General features: G+C 46.7%; 1 protein-coding gene across 1 annotated transcript in view; it reads right to left on the reverse strand.

Annotated features, from left to right (window-relative positions):
• stard9 (StAR-related lipid transfer (START) domain containing 9) overlaps window positions 1–12,621 on the reverse strand; it is a 44,861-nt gene extending 32,240 nt beyond the window's left edge. The window contains exons 1-3 of the mRNA XM_062522295.1: window positions 12,403–12,621; window positions 9,752–9,821; window positions 6,540–6,659 (exon numbers count right to left, since the gene is read on the reverse strand). Of these exons, the coding sequence (XP_062378279.1) occupies window positions 6,540–6,659; window positions 9,752–9,821; window positions 12,403–12,449 (237 nt within the window). The 5' untranslated portion in view covers window positions 12,450–12,621. The remainder of the gene's footprint in view (window positions 1–6,539; window positions 6,660–9,751; window positions 9,822–12,402) is intronic.
• Between the last annotated feature and the right edge of the window lie 299 nt (window positions 12,622–12,920).

Genomic DNA, 12,920 nt, shown 5'->3' on the forward strand with positions numbered 1-12,920 from the left:
TCACATGTGGTCAGTCCCCCGCTGGAGCCGTGCCCAGTCCAGCCCAGCCCAGCCCGGCTCTCCTGGGCCCAGCCCTGACGAAAGCTCTCCCAGCCAGGGAGGAGATGAGGGGGGGGAAGGGGAAGGGGGAGGCCGCCCATAACGTCAGCTTTCCGCCATTGTGCAACTCCAGGGAGGTAAACAAATCCTGTTTCCAAAATATACTTTCGAGGACTCCAACAGGCTGACTTCAGAACCTTACACTACATTAGATATTAAACATGAAGCAATAAACGACCAAACTGGTCTCACACTATATGCATACTAATAGTGTATATATCAAATATCCTCAGCACAGGACACTATAGCTGTTTACTGAGCATGATGTTATGACAGATTATAGCTAATCGCTGATGACTTGAGTTCAGTACACAAAGTTGGGGTCATGTTAAGTGTCTGTCCCACTGTCTAAACTGGGCCAGAAAAGCAGAGATGAAGCACACACCGGGCCGCCAATGTGTGTGTGTGTGTGTGTGTGTGTGTGTGTGTGTGTGTGTGTGTGTGTGTGTGTGTGTGTGTGTGTGTGCATGCTCTCCTGGGGTGTTTATGATAAAGTTCAGTAGAGCAGTCCCAGGCCCAGATCCTGTTTATAACTGTTTTAGCTCAGTCTGAGAGAGAGGGAGGGGACCAACAAAATTAGAGGAGGGGACATAAACACAGAGCAGTGGGGGAAGGGTGAAACGCAAAAAAAAGAAGGAGAGAGTGAGAGAGAAAAGAGAAATGAGGGAAGAGGGAAAGAGAGAAGAGAGTGTTTGGGGGAGGGGGTGAAACAATATCATATTTTTCATGTATGATGGAAAGGATGAAGCACGATGACAATAATGAACAAATGCACAAGAGACTATAAAAGCAACCCAGCGCACAAACTGTCAGGCACAACAGGGTGTCGACAGACATACGAGCGAGAATGAGAGAAGAGACACCATGTCAGCAGAAATAGCAGAGGAAAAATGAGAGACAGACGAGAGAGAGCGGAGCGAGAGAGGGGTAGAGAGAATGAGAGAGAGAGAGAGAAAAGAGAGGAGTGAGAGAGTGGTAGAGGGAACGAGAGACAGAGAGTGTGAGAAAACCAGGGCGTACACTGGCACAGATTCAAGCATATTCTCATCCGTCATACTTTCACAGAATTTGTAGGTCAGATTTGCATGTTGGGGGAGAGGTCAGCAGGGCTGTCTGCGTCCAGATACAAACAGGCGGACATTAGCCATGCCCGATCCCCCCCTCCCCCCACATCACACACACACATAGTTACACTCACAGAGAGAAAAAGAGATAGAGGAAGAGAAAAAGAGAGAGACCAAGAGAGAGATTGAGAGAAACCACAGAAAGAAAGGGATAGATAAGCAGGTGGAGACAGAGAGGAAGAGAAACAGAGAGAGAGAGAGAGAGAGAGAGAGAGAGAGAGAGAGAGAGAGAGGGAGAGAGAGAAAGAAAGATACCGAGAGGCTATGAGTGAGAGAAAAGTACACAGAGCAACCATGCGAGGGAACTACAGTAGCCCGTAAACTAATCACGGAACAATAAAGATAATAGAAAACTGACGAAAAAACGAAACTCCTGAACATACTCTCTTCGCATGATTAATACAGAGCAATAAAACAAATCTGCAGGCAGGAAATACGCGTCCATCTGAAAGCACTTTGGGAGCCCAAGCGAGTGAGCGAGGGAGCGGGCGGGTGGGCGGGCGTCCTCGGAGGCTCGTAAACACAGAGCTCAGCGGCCTGCAGACTCGCTTAGCCGCGCGGCTGTCTGGAGCGGAGTACAGCGGGGACAGAGGGACACACTGTGGCCAGGAGCAGAGCCGTCTGCGGGAGTGGCAAAAGCGCAGCGAGACGTGCCACCACCCGGCACAACATGGCATGGCCTGGCGAACCAGACACTGGTGAGGGAGGCGTGCCACGTGGTCGCAAGGTTCTGTCGCCAAGCACACTTTACAAAAAAAACAAAAAAAAACAACTTCAGACGGGGTAGCGCTTGTTACACAACTGCTTTTCCACTTTGTGGTTCTACCGAGTTGCCGTTTGCTGCCATCAATCCTCAAGCCCTCCATGCATTTGTCAATTTACTCTGCTGCCGTTTGCGGTCCTAAAACTCACATCGCATTTGGATTTGAATTCCATGAGGAGAGCGGTAATACTGTGCCTGGACATGTTCAGTCATTTCCCGCATATAAGCCGCATTGTGTATAAGCCGCAGGACAGTGTTTTATGCAAGTTAAAAGAAACAAAACCATATCAACACCATATTAACTGCCCCCCTGTATTAACCTCATAGCTGAAGAAATTTTGCTAAATCAATGTATAAGCCACAGCTAACAGTCAGGAAATTAAGGTAGTGTATGTGCTGTGGTGTCTAATTACAGACAGATGTATGCATTTTGTAAGTTTAATCAGGCTTAGATTGAGTCTAAGTGAAGTAACGTGGCAGAGACGCGTGACTCTCCTGCATATGACGGACGTGAGGATTCAATCCAACAATCTCTAAGACATCTGCAGCTCCAGTGACACACAAACCTAGAAACACAGAGAGCTTAATCACACCAGGATCCGTTTGCAGACAGGGAGTTGGGGATAGTGTAAGAGCGGGGGAGAGAAAGAGTGAGAAGTGGAGAGAGAGAGAGAGAGAGAGAGAGAGAGAGAGAGGGAGAGAAAGGAGATGGAGAGGGCCCAGAAGAGAGAGAGAGAGAGAAAAAAAGACAAGAAGTGATTTCTCTTGGAAATGAAAACCAGCATTGTGCTCCAGAGCTTGACCAATGACGTGCTGGGAGTGAAATGTTGCGCTGTGAAAAAGCATTTACTGACGCAGCTGTGCTTTTGGCAGGAGAGCTGTTGAGGGGGCAGCAGAGAAAACCCCCTCTGTCCCGTTCCACTCCTCCGCTGCTGTCCATCTATCTATCCATCTCTCTCTCTCTCTCTCTCTCAAACACACACACACGCTCACGCACACACACACACACACAGAGAGAAACACATACACACACACACTTTACTGCTGTGTTAACTGTGGCTTTCTTTGTTGGGGCATTTAAACATCTGCCGGAGGGCTGAAGTTTAAGAGACTAGCAAGGATTTCAGATTCAAATGAGGTAGTTTAAAGAGCATTTACACTCACTACAAGCATGTGAGGGGAACAAGCATGTGTTCCCCTCACATATCACATCCACACTGTAAATTATACATTCTTCATTATACCTCCTTCTGCCTAATTACACTACTCCTCATCTGAGTGTCACCTTAATATATAGAAATACAATGTATACAACAAATATGCAATACAATATATGTATAAGATATATGTAGATGTAGAAGCTGTAACTGTGCGATACGCTCCAGCAAAGCCTGTGGGATGAGGTCCGCTATCATCAGGGTCCCCCTCCTTTCACTCTGTTGGCAAAACAGATGGCTTCCATTACACAGCGCTGGGGCTCTGTGGGATCAACTCCAGGCAGGGCCATACCCCTGCACCTTAAATCTCTCCATCAACACCCCTCCCTTCCTCTTCACCCTTCTCCTCTTTCAAGCCGATACCCCCCTCCACATACAGCAGGAGAGTTCTCTCTGATGGTGCCACATCACTTGAAATCACACACGCGTCACACACGCACGCACGCACGCGCGTGCACACACACACACACACACACTGAATCTACAACAGATGAAAGCAAAAGCTGATGTGGAGCCAGAGAGGAAAATAATAGATGCAAGAGCAGGATATGAGCGCACGCACATGCACGCTCACACACACACACACAGACACACACACACACACACACACACACACACACACACACACACACACACACTATAAGCTAGAAGACACCAGTGACGCAGGAGAAGAAACAGAAGATGGTGCTAAGGAGGAGAAGACCCAGAGGGAGGGAGCACAGAGAGATCAGCAGGACGGAGGAGAGACGTGAGAAGAACAGGCCCACAGCGGGCCATGAGAAGAGAGGGACGAGGAGAGAATAAGAAAGGAGCAGAGAAGAGAGGAGTAGAGGAGTAGAACAGGAGAAAGGAAAGGAGAGGAAAGGAAAGAGGGAAAGGAGGAGGAGTGGAGTAGAGAGGAGAGGAGTGGGTTAAGTGATAGCTCTCCCCTCCTCCACGACTGCTCTGAGGTCGCATGGCTCCCAGTGGAGCGGACAGGAAGTGGGCCGAGTGTTGTAGTTTTGGTCTCTCTCTCTCTCTCTCTCTCTCACACACACACACACACACACACACACACGCACGCACGGTGGACCATAAAGCATAACTTACAGCATCAGAAATAGGACAGACTTAAATATGATCCACGCGGTGGGAACTCAAGGGCTAAAGCAACCCATGATCGCTTACAATCTGATCCCACTTTTATAAGGCCAAGAGAGTCTCACTGTGTTTAACATTCAACTCCTATTGAACAGGGCATCCTAATCACTCCTGAGACTCGGAGAGCTCCACTCATTGCAGGCTATAGCGGCAGAGCAGAGAGCGGAACATCAAATAAATTCAAGGTAAATGCAATTTCAATCGGGGCCCGGAGCTATATAGATTGAAGAAGTGTCACTGATGTCTATATTCTCCCCTATGAAGAGACATATCCATCAACACGCTATATGTTCCCATTTCTGTCCTATATGCATGGTAATATGACTATGTATACTGTATATCTTTTAGGCAAATTGGGTTTACTTGGGTTTGAGAAAGACTACAAGCAGTTAGTATAAGCTGATGAAGTCATTTGGGTTTTCTGGGTCAAATCTCAGAGTTCCCCCCGCCGACTCCCACTGGATTCAATAAAGAGGTCGTTTTTGTGCTCATCTCTGACCCAGCCAAGCCGTAGGTCGCCTGTGGAATGCCAGTCCACTCAGCTGCAGGCTCGCCGCCGTGCGAAGCTCTGACTGGGCAGAAATAAGCCAGAGAGAGAGAGAGAGAGAGAGAGGGAGAGAGAGAGAGAGAGAGAGGCTAAGAGAAGGGAGGAAAAGAACTGGTGATGAAGGGACATCAGGGCTTTGTCTGTGTCTTTTGGCCAAACAAAGAGCCATCACACAGGGCTGGAGACAGAGGGTGGTAAAGAGCGACAGAGTGGCGAGAGAGAGGGAGAAAGACAGAGAGAGATAGAGAACAAAACTCTAGATTCTAGAAGAATACACAACGCTATGAGAGAGGGGCATTTTCCATCAAATGGAAAAGTCTGTGGATACAGAGGAACACATTGAATTTGACAGGCTAGGCAACAAATCTTTAACAAGCTGAATTCTGAGGGACAGTTCATAATTCTTTTGTACAAGTTTTCTTTTGTACAAGTCTTGACGGGTTCTTCCAACACTAAACAGAACCCTTTCACTAATCATAATGTCATTTGCTTCATTGAAAAGCCAATATTAAGTCAAAACAACAATGATGATCTCCAAGCTTACAATAAGATGAGGTAGCTGCAAAGCATCTGGGATTGTCTTCAGTGGACTAAATAAGACAGCCATAATAAGTTACAGGGTTTCCTTCATCTTGTGCAAGGGATGGGTCACAAACAATCACACACGGGGAACAAATGGAGATCATCCAATCAATCTGGCCGGCCAAACATCACGCACATCGGATCACGCCCAGACAAGTCCTGTAGCGTGGGTACAGGCGGGTGTCTATAAAAAGAAGGGACTCGGAAAATAAAAACCAGACCATGTCCTCCTCAGAAGCACAATATTTCTCTTGGGCTCTTCCTCCTTTGCCAAGCCTTTGATTAGCCAACCCCAAGCCAGCGTGCGTTTCTGTCACCCAGGCCGCACGCATGCATGCAATAACACACACACAAACACACACACACAAACACAAACACACAGGTCCATGCCCAATCCTATATCCAAGTCCCCCAGCACCCACAGGATGAGCGATACCACCCCACCACAGACAACAGCAAACAACCCGTCTGTGTAAATATGCGTGACAGCAGACAGGAGGACCCATCAGACTCTTTGCTCAAGAGGCTGTGTGTTATAGAAAAGCAGGAAGTGCTTCGGAAGTGTAGAATGTTGCCTCACTCCGACATGTGACGGTGACCAACAGGTGGAATACTGTAGTCTCAGAGGCAGAGACGAGACTGCGTAGGAATGAGGTACAGCAGCAACACCAACGCAATTCACACATTCCAGTGCAAATGACTGGCCAGAGCAGCCAGGGTGTCAGGCTTGGACGTTAAGACCTCTTAATCTCATCTTCACTATTTAGACCTGCTGACTTCACAGAAAACAAACTACCGGTACAAATTACAAAACTAAAATCCAACAGGGCCGTTAAGCTGCTCGCAACGTGTTTTTTTTTGGTTTTGTATTTCAAAACAGGCAAACAAACAAGATGTGTGTAATAGGACCATAGGGGCCCGCAGCAGGGTACATTTGATAAACGGAGCATATTGGAGCGGGTATGAGGGAAATGTGCGCTTAGGCAGGTCTCAGATTGAGGGTTTGCACGTGAGCTGTGCGTCTGGCACTGGTTTTCCTCCAGTCCACACACTCTGGCAGATCTCACCTCCTCCTGGGATGCATAGTTGGGCCCCTCGGGGTCCACAGACCAGTAACAGTAATCAAAGCCAAACTCCATCAGACGCTCCCGCGAGTCCGCACGGCCCTCCAGCTGCAGGGAGAGAGGCTGAGACAGAGAGGGAGAGAAAGAGAGAGAGAGAGAGAGGAGAGAAAGAGAGAATGAGGAGAGGAGAGGGAGAGAAAGAGACAGGGGGAGAGAAAGAGAGAGACAGGGGGAGAGAAAGAGAGAGAATGAGGAGAAGAGAAGAAAAGATTGAGAAATTATGATTAATAAACGAAACAAACTCTCCAGTTGTCTGTTTGTCACAATAAACAAGGGTCAACACACACACACAAACACACAGATGCTTACGATACAATTTCCGACTTACCACATCATTACCTTCCGTAAGATCCTAAAATACATTCAGTAGCTACACGTGTGAATAAACAAGCATGCTCCTCATTAAAACTTACCCACTCATCCTTATCTTTACTGTTCAGTGTCACAGAGGTCACACACACACACACACACACACACACACACACACACACACACCTGACTGTGCTGTTTCCATGTGATGCCAGGAGGCCCACGGAGACAAGCATGCAGCTGCATGCCCAGGCACTGCCACTTGCAACCCTGGGCAACTGTGTGTGTAGTGTGTGTGTGTGTGTGTGTGTGTGTCTCTCTGTGTGAGTGTGTGTGTGTGTGTGTGTGTGTGTGTGTGTGTCTGTGTGTGTGAGAGTGTGTGTGTGTGTGTGTGTGTGAGTGCGGAGCCACCGCGCACCATTAGGCAAGTTCTCCATTCATGCTGTGGCCCTGCTGTTGGGTGCTGACCTGAGCCCTACTTAATGAGCCATTCACTCATCACTCAGCATCATTTACGCTCGGCCCAGGGCGTTCGTGGACACGCCGATGCCCAGCACTGTGCTCTCAAAACAAACCAGCACCAGAACCAGCCACCTCAATCTGTTAGCTCTGGCACAGGCAGCCAGCACAGCACTCACTTACACACACTCTCTCTCTCTCTCTCTCTCACACACACACACACACACACACACACACACACACACACACACACACACACACACACACACACACACACACACACACACACACACACACACACACACACACACACACACACACACACACACACACACACACACACACACACACACACACACACACACACACACACTTTGGCATCACAGCTGTGTTTAGGCCCCACCAGCTGTACAACAAATGGCATCTTTAATCAGAACTCTTGCTCTGCTGATACATAGTGCTGAGCTGTAGATAATGTTGTATCTTGAAACGGCTGCATAATCAAAACAAACTATATTACACTAAGCATATGAGACAAGTGCAAACACATACTGTATCTTCACACTAATGGTCTATGATTTATGGTAGCTGCTATTCTACATTTCCATCACACCGTAACACAATTATACTACAGTACATATATAGCAGCAGTCTTATATAAATATAACACACATTTTGATATATTCTATTGTGCTATTATGCTAATGCTATGCTTGTGCTATAGGCAAAAGCGTCCCCTCTCACACAGCCACACATTCACATGTAGCGAGGAGGAAATGTTATACTGTGCACAAAGGCCCAACAACAACATATGACACACAAGGTCCCACACAGAGCAGCCCGGACTGCTTTGGACAGGCATGCAGTGGGGCATGGAACCCATTACTTGCTGCTAATTGAGCAATCTAAGCCCTGCTCTCTCAGCGCTGAAGCCCCTAAAGCTCCGCTGTCATACAGGACAATGACACGGGGGGCTGCGGCTTTCCACCATAAGCACCGCATGTCAGGGCTGCTTAGGGACAATAAAACTGGAGTGCATGTGTGTGTGTGTGTGTGTGTGTGTGTGTGTGTGTGTGTGTGTGTGTGTGTGTGTGTGTGTGTGTGTGTGTGTGTGAAGTGATTGACACACAGGCCAGGACACAAGAGGCCAGGAGTGAAAAGGAGCGAGAGATTTATTCTTGTATAAAGTGTGCGCTGCACATCCAACTTTTATCCCTCACTCTCTCTCTTTCTCTCTCTTTCTCCTCAGCTCTTTAACCTCACTTGTCTATTGTCCTGACTGCCTCTGGTCCCCTCATCCCCTCTGTCCTCTTCAACTCTATCCTCCTTTCCCTGACATTCCCTCCACTGGGAGAACATCAGTCTGTGTTCCAGCCCTGGCTCCATCCATCCACCCTCCGTCCATATCCAACAGCTGCTCTCTCTTCCCTCTCCCTCTCACTCTTTCTCATATTAAGTTGTTATTCCCATTTTTAGAGTTACTGCACATTAGACTGTATAATAATACCATTAGAATCCAACTCCTTTACTACGAGGTAAAAAGTTATTAACGCGAGTAAGGCCATGTAATTCACTTAACACTTGGTAAAGTTAATGATATCTCAAACATTTACAAGAGCTCATAAACTGCTTATGACAGTTATAATGTAAATATTATGAGCAAAGAACGGAGTGGCTAAATAAAAGAATGTGGAGGAAGTATCTCAAGATTCCAAGTCGTTCTCCCACTCCTGGATGACTCCACAGTTGAAAACTCCCAAACCAACGCAACTTATTTGGTGAGCTTCTATTCCTATCCAACAAAAGAATGTGCTTCTCTCCATTGTGTGAGTAGGGCCATGCTTACTCTCTCACTCCACAAGTCTGTATGACAGCTGGAAAACCCACAAAGACACATGTACAAATGGGCAGACACACACACAGATATCCAACAGAACAGGTTTCGAACCATGTGTTGTGCAAGTATGTAAAGGTATGTGAGCACAGATTCTCGGTCACGTCTGTTTAGAAGTGTGTGTCTGTGTCTGTGTCTGTGTGTGTGTGTGTGTGTGTGTGTGTGTGTGTGTGTGTGTGTGTATACAGTGTAATCAAGCCGGAAATGCCCACTTTCCTCAGTAAACTTCCTGTTGTTCTGTTAACTAACTGACGTCCACCCTGTGCAAAACCCAAACAGTGGCTTTTGACCAGACAAAAACACAACAGCAGAGATTTACTCTCTCTAAGACACTCTTTCCCTCTCTCACTTTCACTCTCACTCACTCACTCTCTCTCACACACACACACACACACACACACACACACAGTTAGAGAGAGAACAGAAGCAGTCACAAAAAACATGCTCATATCCCATGTGGTGTGCAGAAGCAACAGTGAAGCACATCTCTCACCTTCATATTCTTGATCCTCACCACCTTGTCCTCCACTTGTACTGCGGTTTCTCCTCCATCCACGCTCTCTCTGTAAAACAGACACATGACATGACACACTCTAATGACCAAATCACACAGAATCATCACACAACTTCAGACAACTGCAAATCCAACAGGGAGAGAACAAAGTCCTGCAAAATAAAAGTCCTCAGTCCACACAGGCTTCCTCATGGGGTCAAGGATGGGGGGTCAGAAATGAAACAAGCAAGAAAGCCACATGACTATCCGCTGTGTGAAGCGAAAGTATGCAACCAACCGCAGAGACAAAGACCTCCAGTATGAGTGCAGCAACTCATGAATACTGATTGCATTATAATGTATTTTAATGTCCCATTTCAGCTAAGACACATAGTAAGACTCTATCGCTATACTATCGTCACCAGTCGTTGCATCTCTCTCATGTTGATGGTTAACAGACACAGTTGATTAGCGCTGAGTGAAGTCATGTGTGCAACTTTGAGAAATTACAGTCAGAGGAGCCATTGTTTGTGATGAAGATTTTCCAACCCCATGAAAGTACTGGTCGCATATTTGATAAAGCAGGCAGCGCTGCTAGTGCTGCTGACAGAATCTGGTTGACTAACGAATGCAGTGATTTGTGCGTCTTTCCATGTGTGCTCTAGAAACGCTTCACAGACAGGAAGCCAAAGCTCTTGCTGTGGCCCGAGCAGCCCATTCCAACATGAGCGGGACAGCTGAGCGAAGACGTCTGTGTGTGGAGAGAGAGAGAGAGAGAGAGAGAGAGTGAGAGTGTGAGAGAGGGAGAGGGAATGAGAGTGAAAGAATGAAAGAAAGAGAGAGAGTGCAAAGGGAAAAAAGAGAGTGCAAGAGAAAATGGGGACAGCTGTGTGTTTTCTTCAGCTGCCGGTTCCTTGGGTCGAGCTGACGCAACACACTGAAATCGAAGGCAGTTGTGTTGCGAAGAGCTGTGTGTAGTATGTGTGTGTGTATGTATAAGAGAGAGAGTGTGTAAATGTGAATGAAAACTTCTTGGGTGAAAAACGGGCAGCATTTTAAGGCGCTGTGCTGTGTGAGTTTAAATGTGTCTCAGTGGAGGGTTCTCCCAGCTCCCAAGGGCTAGCCTCCATGTTGCACCACACGGCCTGTTGCCTCTGTACTGTCTGAGTCTGCCAACCCCCAAATACAAGCCTTGGCACTGACCCTGCCCAAAACCTCAGGCTGCTGGGCACCGGCTCATGCCCCTGCCTGCATACGAATCAAGACCAAAAATAAAGAACCAAAAAAAACCTACAATTGATTCTTTCTGTTGAAAGAGGGAAAGTATTTTGTAACAAATGAAATGAATAATCTATGGTCTTACTCAACCCTGTTGTTACTCTGTATTGTTTTGGGCTGGCCATACTTCACAGTAGCAACCACAAGCTTGAGCCCATTGCTTGCAGCCAAGCCTCGAGTTTTTCTAAGCACCATGTCCTCTCCTTAGGAGATCATAAGGGCAGTCCACACAAACAAATAGCCGAGCTCTGCTATAAAATTAAAACTAGTCATTTTCAAACACAGGAATGTAACCTACATAAGTTGAGGCCACATGAACACCCTTTAGTGAATTTGCATCACATACAGACAGTTCACCGTAAAGTCATCCTTTGTCATGCAAAGAAAATAGAGATGATTTAAATGTAACAGGGAAGGAGGATGACCACATCCTGCTGATACAATGACACCATTTAATGCAGTCAGTTTTACCTCCCTGGATGCTGAGTGGACTCCAAGCCTCCATCTGGGTAAAGACTAAAGGCAACATGCTGTTGTAATTGAGAAAATGTGTGGAGAGAAGACAGGCGGAGGGGGTTTAAGAGAGGCATGGTGCTGGAACAGCGTTGAGCTAGTTAGTTACCCCAAGTATAAGTTTTACAATGCAATAAAGAAAGGAGCAAGAAGAAAAGTGCAGATATTTTCCATAAGCTATTAGGGGTTGAATGCCAAATTTCAATCAGGTAGCCCTGAGTTATATTCTAGATGGCTAAAACCGACAGAAGAGTTTGTTAGACCAGAGGGAAGTTTAAAAGGGAATCTTTGCTCTCTTGGAAAGTTGTGCATAACAGGTAAAGTGTAAGCTAGTTTCTTCAAATATTAAAAGCTTTTAGAAACAGAGGTGTTCTCCAAGTCCATTCACATTTCCCTTGCCTTGACCCACTATAAACTCAGGAATTCAAAACGACTCATGCGCAGAGCAGTTAACACACTTTGAGAGGCGACACACTGTCATTGTTTCGCTTCCAAAGACAAAGGCATGGACTGACACCACATTCGAAGTTAACTTACTTTTCAGGCAAGGGGAAAAGTGATGACGGCCGGTATAAGTTAATCACTAAAAGTATTACTTAGGTATCCACTGAAAAGAGAGACGTTAAGTTAATGAAGCTTGAGGTTTTTTTCCTCGGCACCTGGCCGCCAATTTTGTATGCTACTGTCAAACCTTTCCCACTCTCCTAGCAACCCAACCCTGGGCACACCGCTACAGAAGGCACACCATCCAAATCCATTGGCCATTTTAACATGTTGGTGTGGCAATTATCTAAACGAGGTGTGCATTCAGGTGACAATATGCACATTACTACTCATACAGTACGCAAGTTGGTAATTACCTGGAGTTCAGTGGACGTACTCGAATCGCCACTTTAACGTTTGCCATGTTGCCGACTCCAGTCAGCGGCACGTTAGCCGCTAGACGGATGGCAACTTCGGACTGCTCTCGTTGATTAATTCCCACGCCTGCGACTGGTTGCTGATGGCATGGGACCGATGAATCGGCGATGTAGTCCAGTAATTCATGCTAGTGCGCCTGGTTGAATTTAGCCCATGTCCTCCGAGGTCACAGCGGAGAATGAAACGGAGCGCTTTCGTTCAGACTTCCTGCTGGCAAGCTGACTGCACGAGCGAAAGAGGCGGAGAATGTCTCCATGCCGTGTGCTAAGGGGAGTTTGTTTTGAGTTTACATCTATGCCTCCCCTATTTTCTGACTTGATAAGTGGTAGTCGTTTGGACTGTTTCTTGATAACAATGTACCGCTGCATAACAGGGATGCAAGTCATTAATCTACTACTGAATTAAACTGTTTAACAGAATATCTAGGAAATATTTAGAAAAGCCCTCTTGACAAGTC

Source organism: Sardina pilchardus, chromosome 20, assembly GCF_963854185.1.
Source record: "Sardina pilchardus chromosome 20, fSarPil1.1, whole genome shotgun sequence".
NCBI lineage: Eukaryota > Metazoa > Chordata > Actinopteri > Clupeiformes > Clupeidae > Sardina > Sardina pilchardus.